This window comes from Diadema antillarum, unplaced genomic scaffold, assembly GCF_040938485.1.
Source record: "Diadema antillarum isolate AM-2024a unplaced genomic scaffold, OU_Dant_1.0 seq00000160_RagTag, whole genome shotgun sequence".
Lineage (NCBI taxonomy): Eukaryota > Metazoa > Echinodermata > Echinoidea > Diadematoida > Diadematidae > Diadema > Diadema antillarum.
Genome location: NW_027271231.1, coordinates 2,972,267 through 2,987,251, shown reverse-complemented (window position 1 = coordinate 2,987,251; position 14,985 = coordinate 2,972,267). Strand labels below are relative to the sequence as shown.

Genomic DNA, 14,985 nt, shown 5'->3' with positions numbered 1-14,985 from the left:
AATAAATGTAAGGATGAACAGATAAATAAACGAGTGGAGAACTTATTATAGATATTAAAAGAGTTATGAACAAATAGATGGATGCATGGACAGATGAATCCACAGAATGTGGGTGTAATAGTGAATGAATTATATCAGGTATGCCATTATAACAGAACATTAACTCTCATATAACACCCATTTTGTGTTTCTTGTGATCTATCCGGCGCAGTTCCAGTATTATTACTACAATGTAGTATAATTCTTCAGTCAGTTCATGCAGAAATCAAATTTTTTCTTGACCAACCCCACGACCGACGTGTGCGACGCTCGAGTCTACTGGAAGTGCGCCATCTTGTGGCAAGATCTCAAGCAGTCTAGGTAGATCATACTGTGTTACAAAGATGGCGAATCCCATCTACTCACAGTCTCGGCCAGACAAGCGGCCTCCGGCAGGGACAAATCCTGCCTTACCGGAGTGGGCCAAGGGCGATTATGTCCTAGAAAGATGGGTGAAGGAAGAGAGACAACGAAGGAGAAACTGGCTCATGGACCAGAAGCTCCATCCGAGTGAACCACGACCAGAATGGAGGCCTGCAAATGCACTGATGGAGCGGATCAGAAGTCCGTTCAGAAGCCTGATCGCTCCCATCGACAGGGTGACGGTAAAGACTTCAGTTAGACTCTACTGTAAAGTTGTATCTTGTTGTGTGATGGGCAATCCAATACCAACCAATCCAAGCCAAGGGACCACCCATGCCATGGCTTTGACCTTAACATGTTTGTCTCTCATTGATATTTGGGTGACGGGATTATATTTTCACATGTTTCAGCTTCTTTACGGTGATGTTGTTTTGATGCAACTTTGGCCATAAGCCATAAAGGATATTATATCACAATACTGTAAAAGTGGAAATTTTCGCGGTGTTGAAATTTTCGCGCATTTCGCGCAACCAGAAACTAGCGCGAAAATAAAAGCCCGCGAATATTTTTGCTTGCAATATGTTCCTGTGCGTGACGTCTAGATTCCGTGGAATTAAAAACACGCGAAACTCTTGTGACCCGGCCAAGCGCGAAAAATTAGTCGCGCGAAAATATCCACTTTTACAGATAGGAATAAACATTGCCAAGACTCAAGAGCATGCAAAAACATAGAAAAGGAAAAGCAGTCTGACAGAGAGTCAGAGAGCGCAAACCTTCGCCAAGCAGCGCATTTCCACCTGTACATGCATGCTGAAAATCGCTAAATTTCCCAATGTAGTAGCCCAACCAGACGCCGTGCTGTGTGGAGCAGGTTTTTACAGCGACTGGGCTGTTGCGTACTAACAAATTAGACTAGACCCTACGGATTCTAAATTCTGGTGACCAACAATAGAAGCTTTTTGTTTACATCATACAGCTTCCTGCATTCTGCACAGCACCTTGAGCAGAGCACACACTTAAGTGCGCGTGAGCAAACCTCAGATAAGTTTACAAGCGCAACTTGAACTCCCAGTTCCCTGACCGTAGGTCTGCCTACCAAAAGATGAAAAAAATCCTTCAAAAATTAATTAATAATTCCAGGATCACTACCAAAATTTAATCACTGTTCCTTTTGTGTCATTATCAACCTTTCCTGTAAGTTTCTTCCAAATCTGTTTACAACTTTATGAATTATTTTGCACACAAACAAATAAACAAGCAAACAAACAAACCAACATTCAACAAACTATGCAACGTTGGCAAAAGCATTTAACCTCTTCGGCGGAGGAAATAAAGGATACCGGTTTGTAGTCATACTTGGAAACTCACTACTCGTCATCGATGCATCACACGTAACCCGGGGGTACTGTAGTACCCCAGGGTACCATGTTGTGTAGCGCCACCTCACGTCCACTCGAGGACAGCCGCAGAGAAATGCATGCACTGTGTGTGGGTGTACATCTAGTCATTCCCATACCACTGCATGTTATACTGTGCATGCATGGCACGCTGTAATAGCAATAGCGCGTGCTTCAGTGCAGTGCAGTGCAGTGCCATGGCTGGCGCCCCCTATCTCCATCACCAAAATAATTTCCACTTTTTGGGAACCCAGGGTACAACCTTTAAAAAAGAAAAAATAGTAATTCAACAAAATGGCTGATTTTTATTTGGTACCAGGGTCCAGGTACTCCGGCATACCATTTATGTCATCATATGTGTATGCCTGTTGATGTAAATTGCAAAAGCACCTGTTCTTTTGAAACTAACTAGCAAATGTGATACAATGTATTGTTGCTGTCGAGGTATGCTGACTTTTGTATTTCTGATGCTCACTGTGTGCATAGGCATGGCCCCATAGCCTTGAGAAACTCAACTTGCAATGGAACTTCACGTCTAACGACATAATATCAGTAGAGTCTATGCACGTGTTAGAGAAAGCTCACCAAAATCTGGCAGCTTAAGCTTTTGCTCCATTATTTATTCAACAAAAAATAATTCATGCAAAAATCATATACAACAATGTAGGGTAGCACCTATATTGAATATAGATCTATTCAACTACTTTTATGGCAATGTTGATTTGATTAAATACATGTACGTCATAGAATGTCAGAAAATACAAAAATACATATCGCTATTTATAACCAACCAGAATTCGACTGCCCCCTGTCAGAATGCGGACAGGCAGTTACATAATTTATGCACATTCTACGTCATTGCACGTACAGCGCCAATGAAAATGCGCCACAGCATACCTTGTTGGCGTGAGGTTACAAGGGGCACGTATTGCGGTGGCTGTTGGTGGTCTGAATTCTGGCAAGTCAGCACTGGCATTCAACTTCTCTACATTGATTTTAGTCGTTACATCGGCGTGTACAGAGGTTTTGTTTTTCTTTTGTGCTTTTGCCGATGCCATCACATTCTGAGCTTTCCTGGATCTGGAGATTGGAGATCTAGTATCAGTAGTACCGGGGTACTAGTACACTGTTGTATGTACTGCTTGTGTACTTGCTGTGCACCACTACACAAATACCAGAATTATACTGCCCTACTTTGGCAAAAGGAAGCAAGTGACATCGAGTACAAATGCTACAAATGAAGAAAATATGTTTTTGGGTAGGCCCTTCAACATGGAAATTTGTGGTGAGAAATAATGTCGGTATTCGTTCAAGTCATATGGTGATGCATTGATGACAATTCAAAGAATTTTGATATTCCCATAGAAACTCATTAAATTATGTAACTTGCTTCCTTTTGCCAAAGTATTATAGACTTACAGCAAACATGAAAAATCTGGCAAAAGGAAGCATGTGACAATCATATCATGAGTACAAATGTGTTACTTGCTTCCTTTTACCAAAGTATTATAGATTTGTAGCAAACATAAAAAATTGGCAAAAGGAAGCAAGTGACAATCATATCATAGGATGGCACTTGCTTCCTTTTGCCACAGTATTTAGATTGTGTGCAAATATAAATAATTTGGAAAAAGGAAGCAAGTGACAATCATATCATGAGGTTGTTTACTTGTTTCCTTTTGCCAAAGTGTTTCAGATTTTTAGCAAACATGAAAAATCTGGCAAAAGGTAGGAAGTGACAATTATATCATGAGAATATGTTACAATGTACTTGCTTCCTTTTGCCAAAGTATTATAAATTTATAGCAAACATAAAAAATTGGCACAAGGAAGCAAGTGACAATCATATCAAAGGGATGTTACTTACTCCCTTTTGCCAAAGTATTTTAGATTGTGTATAAATATAAATGATATGGCAAAGGGAAGCAAGTGATAATCATATCATGAGGTTGTAATTTGCTTCCTTTTGCCAATTTTTTTTTCATGCAATTTTGTGCACTTGCTTCCTCTTGCCACCCGAATATCTCAGAAATGGGCCAAAATTGTAACTTTTGGATTTTTCAGTAAGTAAACCATACCTAGAATATGCCAAATCAATAAAAAAGTCAATATCCATAAAAATGTCACTTGCTTCCTTTTGCCAAAGTAGGGCAGTATAGTTGCAGGACCAGGTACTGCTTCATTTCGATAACTTGGCAAAAACTGTAGAACCCTGCATTTTGTCGGTAGATAACCTTGTTTGATCAATGTATATGCTTGAGATAGTTCTGCAATAAGCAGGGTGCTACATAAGCACTTGCCTGATTGCCCGGGGCAAGTGAAAATCAAATTCGGACAAGTTTATTGAACAATGAGAACAAATGCTTGCCCGAGAATTGGGTAAGCAAAAAGTTTTGAAGCCACTTTTTTTTTTTCACTTATTCCCCCCACAAACCCACAAAATCAACCATACAGAAGCTGTTTAGGCTGTTTAGTGATGCAACACACTTTATATTCATTTCAGCCAAGTACTTTCCAACTCTTATGTGAAAAAGCCCCAATGCAATGCAACGTGAACACTTCGTCGGACCAAGTTTGTTACTCCATTGTGTTTAAGCGTGCGAATCAGTGTGAGCTGTTTTATTAAGTCCTGGACTTACACATGATTTCCTGTATTATTTCTTTATATTTTGGACCTTTCTTTTTGGGCAAGTGAAATGAATGTTTAGGCAAGTGTTATGCATCAAATGTGAAAATCTGATTGCCCAACTGGGCAAGTGGTAAAATAAAGTTATGTAGCACCCTGAATAAGATTTTTTTTAAAAAGTAATTTACATGTGTATTTATTTTTTGATACATTTGTGTACTATAGACTCACCCCATTCAGTGTTCACTGCCGGCACTGAATTGGAGATCTCTAAAAGCTGAGTCAATTGAACATAATCAATTGTTTGAACTTTTCAGCACAGTAATTTTATCGATTGTCATTGCCATTGTGAAGGAGTGTCTACAAAATGTATGAGTGTATCTCCAAACATGTTTAGAATACTATTTCTCTCAAAATTGTTATGACAGTCTACATAACCAGTTATGTACAGTGTACACAGTATTTTGTTGTCTGGAAAAAAAAAATGGGTGTGATATTATAACCATTACTAAGTAACTGTTTTTTTATGTGTTTGTTTTCTTAATCATTTGACAGGGTAACCGACTCGCACCTCTGCTTTGGAAAGGGGGCATCATTTTCAAATATTTTGTCCTGCCTATGTGGGTCACGCACTACGTGATCAAGTACCATATTATGGTGAGTATACACAGTTTATTCATTGTATAGTACTCCCATGTTGTGTATTGAATCATACTACACTCCATGAATGTCCGATTTGAAACTGCTCAACTCGTAATGTGATGATCCATAAAATATGCAGTGCATGACTAAAGAAAGTTTGTCTACACATATTTTGGCTTAGACTATATTCTTTGAGCGAATGGTGGGGGAGGGATTCACGTACACTGTATAATCAGTTCCTGCAGTGTAATGAGAGTGTGGTTTGATATAACCCAACGATTAAAGGTAAATAACCAATCTTACATTCAGTCAGACTTAGCAGGAAGAGTAAAGTGAAGCACACGGAACAGTGACAGTTTCACTAATAATTCTAATAACACTGACAGTTCAGACATATTTATTGGACAGTAATCTCAATGTCAGTATGCATTGAGATGAGGGGAAGTTGTTGACATTCCCTTTCACTGTGGTTTTCAAACAGCTCTTCACTATAGTCATGTTGAAAATGAATTAGGAAGAAGAAATTATGTCATTCTTGATTATTAAAACAATTCAGCTTTAATGATTTTGCCTGAGAGAGGCAATTTATGGATGAAATTATCATATACAATACATTTTATTAACCTGTTGAGGATGGTTTGATTTTGCTACAGCACGCATTTCCCATAGACGCTTGCCCGAGTATGCTCAGGACTCGTCCTAAACGGTTAATGAGAAAGTTGTTAATTGATAACATTAACACTTCATGTATGTGAGATACTGTTTACGCCAAATATTTTGAGAGGTTTTTATTTTCACAAATTTTGCGAGGAAGGTGCTATTCGGAAAAAAAGAGTGAAAATGATTATTAACTCTGATCCGGACATGTGCATGAGCACGCATAATTATATGCCATATAATTATCTCTCTGTTCAGTACTGTACTCCATGATTGTGAATTTAACCACTCGTGAAATTGTCACCAAGTCCCAAATCGACTTTGAATTTAACTTTGCCTTCGATCGATCACAACTACAGTATATCATATGTGTAGCATATGATTTTTTGTTTCTTGTTGCATTTCAGTAAACAGATAGGCAATATAATGCGCACACCTGAAACTGCCTTAAAAATCAAGAACAAGTTGTTGAACTTACCAATGATTAATATAAAAGTGAGAGATATTTGTTGTAAAATACTCGATGTGGAGATGTTGTCATTATGATATCTGTACAGTACATTTTTTTCTGTATCATAATCTTTTATATACCAAGGTTTGTACATTGGGTTGACTTTGGCCAGTTTTCTGCAATTTTATGGCTTGTCCTAAGCATGGAAAAAACATGTATTGCAGTATCAAATTTACTGGTCTGATTTACTGCTAATTTGACATGTGTTCAAATCTTCTTATTCTGCAGACAAAGCCTGGGTTTTTTGTTGTGTCAAAGCGACCAGAGTATCCTGCGGACCCTTTGGTAAGAAGAGAAACAATGCTTCTTGTCCTTCTCAGTATAAAGCTAATTGTTCCCCAAAGTAAAGAAGGCAGTAGTGAAATGCAACTTTGACTACAATCGAAGGCTGATAGCAATTTCTGTCCCTTGAATATGTTAAATCCGATCAATTTAGGAAAATTTATTGCCATTATTATCAAGTGTCCTTCTTGCCATCGTTCTGAAAGATACAGTTATCAAATGTCAGACCTGTAACGTGTTACATTTTACCTGTCAGAGAAGCCAGATGTTACTTCTTTCCATTACATGTATTTTTATGCTGGTTTTTTTTTTTTTTTTTTGCCAAAAATACTGCAGGTTTCATAGAAAATACACATTTTCCAAGATTTGAATACTCTGCGTGTCTATTGCTGGAAAGAAAAAAAAAATACTCCATTTTGCATCAAAAATATGCCTACATTGCCTTCAGGATACTGCAATGCTGCTTACAGGATTGGCATCCCTGCTGTGTATCTGTATTGTACTCCTTGGTACAGTTCCATTTGGTTCTTGTAGACATTTTTGGGAAAATATTTTGAACATTTATGTAATTGTCCCCGCCGAACGAGTTCGAGCAGGGGACTATGAAACGGGCTCCGTACGTGTGTGTGTCCGTCCGTGCGTCCGTGCGTCCGTGCGTCCGTGTGTCCGTCCGTGTGTGCGTCCGTGTGTGATCAAAATGTTCAAAATGCTACTCCTTCGCCATTTCTAACCCGATTTTGATTCTGTTTGCTTTATATGATAGCACTACATGGGAGCTTTGAAACTTCTATACAGAATTTCAATTGTGACCTTTGACCTTGACCTTTGACCTATATTGTACATTTTGCTTCAAAATGCTACTCCTTCGCCATTTCTAACCCGATTTTGATTCCGTTTGCTTTATATGATGGCACTAGGTGAGGGCTTCAAAACTTCTACACAGAATTTTTACCTTTGACTTCTTTGACCTTTGACCTTGATTTTTGACCTATATTGTACATTTTGCTACAAAATGCTACTCCTTCGCCATTTGTAACCCGATTTCAATTCCGTTTGCTTTAAGTGATGGCACTAGGTGAGGGCTTCAAAACTTCTACACAGAATTTTTACCTTTGACTTCTTTGACCTTTGACCTTGATTTTTGACCTATATTGTACATTTTGCTACAAAATGCTACTCCTTCGCCATTTGTAACCCGATTTCAATTCCGTTTGCTTTAAGTGATGGCACTAGGTGAGGGCTTCAAAACTTCTACACAGAATTTTGACCTTTGACTTCTTTGACCTTTGACCTTGATTTTTGACCTATATTGTACATTTTGCTACAAAATGCTACTCCTTTGCCATTTGTAACCCGATTTCAATTCCGTTTGCTTTAAGTGATGGCACTAGGTGAGGGCTTCAAAACTTCTACACAGAATTTTGACCTTTGACTTCTTTGACCTTTGACCTTGATTTTTGACCTATATTGTACATTGCCTACAAAATGCTAACACTCCTTCGCCATTTCTAACCCGATTTTGATTCCGTTTGCTTTATGTGATGGCACTAGGTGAGGGCTTCAAAACTTCTACACAGAATTTTGACCTTTGACTTCTTTGACCTTTGACCTTGATTTTTGACCTATATTGTACATTTTGCTACAAAATGCTAGGGGAGAGCGGGGAGAAGTGGGACATTATTTCAAGTTCGCCGATTTTCTTCTTATATCTTTTTATAGAAGAGATGATTACACTTCCTTTCGGGCTTGCATGAAGGTTCATATGGTAGGTAACATAAAGAGCTATAAACTGGGGGTGGCACTGTTTTCAATTTTCTGCAGTTAATAAAAAGAAAAAACCTTATTTTGGGGGAGAAGTTGACCCACCCGTGGGTCAAGTGGGACAACGGCAAGGGAGAAATGGGACGGTGTTTGTAAAGTGTGACATCCTATAGAAATGTCGGAAATGCCAAAGTTGGAAGGCGTAATGAAACATTGGTAATGAAAACAGTCAAACATGCTTTAAAATGATCTTTATTTTAACAAAACAAGTTTGAACAACATGTTTGAAAATCTGAACTGTTTTACATGTAATACTATTATTAGGGACAAATGGGACACGTTGTCCCAACTGTCCCTCACATGGCATATACATGAATATGTACGACTGCTCAGTAACCACGCAGGCATTTGTCAAAAACAAGTTATATTAGTTGCATATCAATAAGGCTCACCACCAGCTTCAATTGTGTCCTTGAAATCATGAATACAAAGACAACAGGTTAATTAGCCTGATTTCAAAAAAATGTCATATTTTGGGGAAAATTTTCAATAGCAATTTATACATACTTAGAATTTGCCGAGCTGCATGGCTTTCTTAGTGTGATGTATGGTTGCTAGGGGCTTATTGTAGATATAAGCCAATCGCTGATTGGTTGAACAGTTTTTGATTCAGAGAACGTGTCCCACTTGACCCGCGTCCCAACTCACCCCGCTCTCCCCTACTCCTTTGCCATTTGTAACCCGATTTCAATTCTGTTTGCTTTAAGTGATGGCACTAGGTGAGGGCTTCAAAACTTCTACACAGAATTTTGACCTTTGACTTCTTTGACCTTGATTTTTTTACCTATATTGTACATTGGCTACAAAATGCTACTCCTTCGCCATTTCTAACCCGATTTCGATTCCGTTTGCTTTATGTGATGGCACTAGGTGAGGGCTTCAAAACTTCTACATAGAATTTTGACCTTTGACTTCTTTGACCTTTGACCTTCATCTTTTTACCTATATTGTATATTTTGCTACTAAATGCTACTTCCGGCGGGGACATATATTACGCACCGCGTAATTTCTACTTTTCCTTGTTTTCATTAGACATAAATTCAAAGCTTCAAGGGTTGCAGGGCCGATGGAGCAATTTCAAAAGTGGTGGTGGGGGGGCACTTCCGGGTTTCATGAGCCAACCGCCGCAAGCAAAAAAAGAAAGGTCTTCAGCTCATCTCTCCCCTTCCACTTCCGAGTTCTATGAGCTAACAAGCCAAAAGAAAAAAAAAAGAAGGTCTTCAGCTCATTTCTCCTCTTGCACTTCCGGGTTTCTTCAGCTGACAGGCAGCAAAAAGAAAAAAAAAAGGTCTTCAGCTCATGTTTCTCCTTCCACTTCCGTGTTTCTTCACCTGACAAGCAAAAAAAAAAAAAAAAAGAGTCTTCAGCGCAAAAACTTAACCTTACTGCGCTCACACTTCAAGATCTCTATCTATTTCGTTTTAGTTCCTCTTACGTACTTCCGGGTTAAAAAAAGTGGGGGGCCCAAAGCGATGACACCTTATGTATTCCTTTGTATGGTGCACAAAAAGTGGGGGGGGGGGGGGGGGGGGGCAAGCCCCCCTGGCCCCCAGGTTCCGCCGGCCATGGGTTGTACTTAATCTACAGAAAGTGAATTTTTCTATCGCAAATATATTTCCATCAATAATGCAAAATGTATGACTTACTACATGTAGAAGTAGTACAGTAGTACTTGTAGGGCGTTTCATGAATCATCTACCCTCATCTACTTTGGAACAGTCCAAAACATACTCTTCTTACCCTTGTATGCTTCAGACTGTTCCAAAGTTAACATCGATGGATAATTCTTGCTAACGCTCTATGTAAAAATATGCATTATCTATACCTATACAGTGTAGCAATATCTTAACCTGCACTGTTCTTTTTATACTGAAGTTAAATGACTTCGTTTTAGCCATGTGCTCTTTATAATGGTTTGCTATATTGTAGCATATATTCAACCACAAACATGTATCTGTTTCATACTAATGTTTATTTCCATTAATTCCCCCTTTTTCTCGTAGCATGGGGGAGAAAGCGGCCATCACTGAGGTCAAAAGACTGACGTCATATGTCAACACAGCGTGGTCATCACCGATCCGATGATGTTGGTTGTCACTGGACGTCAGCTCTGGGCAGCAGACTAGCAGAGATACGGGAATATTTTGTACATAAACTGTTTATGAAGATTTGTTGGGTGAATAACACACATCTACAGAACCATGGTACCTGCAGTACACTGTAGGTGGCACAACTTCAGACACTGGTTGTGGATCCCGACTGGCATTAGCAGAATGATTAATTCACAGATGACTGTATACTATAACAGTACCTTTAAACCTCAGTTCATGTACAAGTTCATAGGTCTTTCTCACTTCAAAGCAGAAAGCTTGGCCTTTATTTTGTCCTGATGTGGTGTGCAAAATATCAGTCATGTGCAGTCATGAGGATTCTTCTAAGGAAAGATCAGGAAGGTACTTCACTAGTGCCACAACTGCTTGCAGTCTCTTTGCTCTCCCAATTATAATGGTAAATGTGGTGTGTCATTTTTCCTCGGTCTACTGTACTTACCGAGCAAAAACACGTTCGTCAGATTTGGATTGAATTATTTTCGGAGTTCTCTAAAAAAAATGCCGTCATCTAACAGAAAAAGACTACAGCAAAAATTATTGTTCCCTTTAAGCCTTCTGTTCCCAGGAACAGTAGCTTTTATCAGTAACCTTCCTTGTAGTGGTATTTATAACATAACTTGCTGTACTTGTAATGAATAATTGCACTCCTTCATATATCTGTTTTGAACTCTGAATGTTCAAAGAACAAGATCTTTGCATCAGCAAAACGATACAAAACAAAATATAAATGGATAGAGATACACTGTGAGAGAGATGTCGCCCTAAGTCAGTCCAGATGAAGTGCTGCAAGCAAGGAACTGGTTCTTATGATGTGTGACATTTATCAAAGAATAAAATATGAATCTAACAAAGCTTGTTCATTTGTGTGGAAGTGCATTTTGTCCAGATGTGTCATGTTCCAATGCGTATAAAACCAGAGGAAAAGAAAAAGTACTTGTGGTACAGGTTCAGTCATGAAAACGAAAAGTCTTTTCCAAGGGTATTTAACTTTGAAAGTTGTTTGTGAGTCATGTTCCAGAGCTAGTCTTAAATTTTGTTGTCATGCATCCCACTTTAGGCGATTTGTCTTATTTTTGTGAGAGAAGTGCATATGTTGGAGGAGAATGGAAAAACAAAAAAAAAACGCAAAATGCATGCTGACTTGAATTTATTTATAATACACTGTACCTTGATTTTTGCATGTTTCCATGCATTGTCTTTTGTCAATCATATTGGTTACGCGGAAACAAGCAATTCATGCTCCGTCTATGGAAAGGCGAGTTCCATTGTCTCTTGTGCATCATAATTGTAGTTTAGCTATGATTTACAGGTGGTGTCATTGGCAGAATCTTGGTTTTGAAGGTCTTTTGTGGACATATCCAAGTAATCTGAAGAGAAAACTTATAAATGATGTTGAAGGTACAGTGTATTATGAATCAACGGTTCCATTACATTTGCTCCTGCGACAATTGCACCTATAAAATATCTGTATGCTAAGCCAGACATAAATTCACCCCACAAACATAACCCTAACCGTAATCCTCACATCAAACTAAATCTAAAACCCTATCACAACCCTAACCCTAACAGTATGTCCTTGAAAAAAGAAAAGACCAGAGCAACTGTCGCAGGAGCAAATGTGTCACCAAATCAACACAAGTTAACATTAATTTGCATTGCATAGTGAGGATACACGTACTTCATTTAAATAAATACGTAGTGGACCCATTGTACATGATGTCTCAAATACAGTGCAACAGCTGAATGCAGCAGTCTTGTCTCAAAACTCTTCACTCACACCACTCCTTTCAGTAAATATTTTCTCTACAGTATAGTACAAATGAACGACATCTTGCCCGCCAGATCCACTAACAAGTGATGTATGCCAACTATATAGGGAACCTCCCTGTAACAAGCTGCTTGGGACTAAGATTTGCATTTCCCACCAATCATTGTACATTGTAATTGAATTCGTTGTCCAGGAAAAAGACAGATTTTATGGCACTCGTAAGATTGTGCTCTGTGGAGCAATATTTTACGACAAGCTAATCACCTCAGTGTGTGGATTGGGAGAACGGAACAAATATAAAAGAGCTAGGACCAGAGATATACAGTGGACTCCCGTTATAATGAAGTCCTTGGGACTGGCACTTTCCTTTCATTATATTGAAATTTCTCTATAACCGAACAAATAATAAAAAACACAGAGCAGACAATGTTGCGACCTGAACTTTTCCTTTGTTGCAACCAGAATTTCGTTATAACCGTCCTCTTTATAACAGGACTGCACTGTACATGTACTTGTTTTAGGAACTAGAATGCTGCATTTAGAAATGAGGGAAGCGAATCAGTGTGTGTGTGTGTTTGTATGTGTGTGTGTCTTTAATTTGGCTTCCTCATAGTGTGCAGGGAACCGTACAGCACAATGAATGTACAAGTAGTCCAGCAAACTGATGGAACACAGAAACGAAACTTGTGACATACACAAATATATGTTACAAAAAATGCAAGCAAACGGGTGCGCACACATCACATGAATGCGTAAATGCAAAGAGAGAGAGAGAGTTGGAATACAGTATACACTGCATACAATATATGTACAGTCAACTTCACATCAGACCAATCCAAAGGGACTGGATAAAATTTGACTTTTAAATTTTGACATGCAAAATATTATAAGGAATACATAGTTATATCCAGTAGGGCAGAATTTTTCTATGACTTTGCCAATAGTCAATTTCTTAACTTGTGCAATCTCAACTAAGGCGAAGTTGACTGTAGAAAGATGGATATGCTGATTTTTGTTTTTTCCTAGGCTACAGATACCTTTAATCAACAGATGACACAATATGCTTTTGCTTAGAGTTTAGTACTTTATTGTGATAAATTACATTCTGACATCAATAACCTCAAGCATGTAGTCACAGACACAAATAACAGGCGTTGTTACATGTACATATTATTTACAAAGAGCTTCAATACCCGCAAGTACTAAAGGTAAGTGTGTATAACAAATGGACGGTTTACATTTATAGAGCTTTACTCCTATATATACAAGACATAAAATGTGTTAGCAAGATCTCATCAAGCGGGCTCCTCTTCATATGTCATATTTTAGTGTCGATACAGTAATGCATATGATTGCATCCTTCAGAAAAAAAAAAAAAAAACGGTATAAATTGAACAGACACAAATGCAGGCACACATCCAAATAAGTTAAAGACTCGACCCTAATCTCAACATCAAGTCGCTGATTTCAAAGCTGGCTACTGTAAAACGAGGAATGTTCGTATGCATTTTAATTTTGCGAATTTCGCGAGCGCCGAGATTCGCTGAATTAAAATGCATGCGTAAGTTCTTGTCTACGCTATATTGAATGCCAGTTGCAGTTCGCGAAAATTTCATGCCACAAAAAGGCCGTCGGCTCCAATTCGCGAAAATTTCATGCCACGAATATATCATGTTTTACAGTATGCGTGGGAGATTTTCACAATGTAAAATTTCTTGCCATCTTCCTGGAGACCACTTAAAACGGCTGTGTGAGGACATTTATGATCATTTGCCCATTCCATATGTAATAGGTTTTCTCTGCTTTGTTGGCTTTGCAACACTTGTTGGTAAGTTTGGATGAAGCTTCAAAATTTGGATATGGCACGGCAATACCACTGCTCCACAAGGATCTGTCAAAGATGCCAACATACCCAGTATTTCATATTTTTTTTGGGCGACTGTTTTCCTTTACAATGAGGCACGGCGGTGAACCTTTCAATTCAATCTGCTAATGAAGGCATGTGGAGTATGGAACAAGGAATGGGAAGACACAAATCTGAAAGACTGAAAAGAGGACTGTCTTATTCATATATTATCCTTTTCTCGCCCCCAAAATATATATCTGGCACAACATATCACAATATCAATACCGAATTGGATCGCCACACACACCAAGCTGCCTTGATATTGAATGCTGGGGCAAATAAATGTGTGTATGGTGTCTTAATGTGCCTCCTTTCTACAATTTCACAGCAGCTGTGATTTCATTTTGTTCACACATCCTCATTTTTTGGTAGTGGCAAAACACATTTTTTTTTTCATATATTCAACAATAGCCTTTCTCTTTTTGTTTGGTTTTGTTATTCCTCTGTAAGCTGACATTGTAGAGAAATATAAAGGGGCCAAAAGAACCACACAAGTGCAAATCAATAATTTGAACAATGGGGAACAATATGGAAAAAGAAGAAAAAGAAGAACAAAAAAAAAAAAGAAAGAAAGAAGAAAATCCATGACTTTCCAAGGGTTCTACCACAAGATTGTCCCCATCAATTGTGTTTGAAGTACTACACCCTCACCACCTTCCACCCCCCCCCCCCCAAAAAAAAAGAGAGAAAAAACAAAAACAAAAACGAAAAACATGTTCCCAGGTTCCTAGTATAGAAATGGTGGATTAATTCATCATCATTTTGAAATAATGTTTGCTTCTCTCCAAACATATTAGCATAATCGAAAATACATGGAGGCACTGACAAAAAGTGGTTTGTGTAATAGATCCTGTTCATGTAC

At 38.4% G+C, this 14,985-nt stretch overlaps 1 protein-coding gene across 1 annotated transcript; it reads left to right on the top strand.

Moving 5' to 3' along the window:
- The first annotated feature begins 376 nt into the window (after window positions 1–376).
- LOC139727920 (NADH dehydrogenase [ubiquinone] 1 beta subcomplex subunit 6-like) lies at window positions 377–10,966 on the top strand. Its single transcript, XM_071638892.1, has 4 exons — window positions 377–644; window positions 4,981–5,082; window positions 6,464–6,520; window positions 10,342–10,966. Exons 1-4 carry the CDS (start codon window positions 384–386, stop codon window positions 10,366–10,368), a joined length of 447 nt encoding a protein of 148 aa, XP_071494993.1. The 5' UTR covers window positions 377–383; the 3' UTR covers window positions 10,369–10,966.
- The last annotated feature ends 4,019 nt before the right edge of the window (window positions 10,967–14,985 follow it).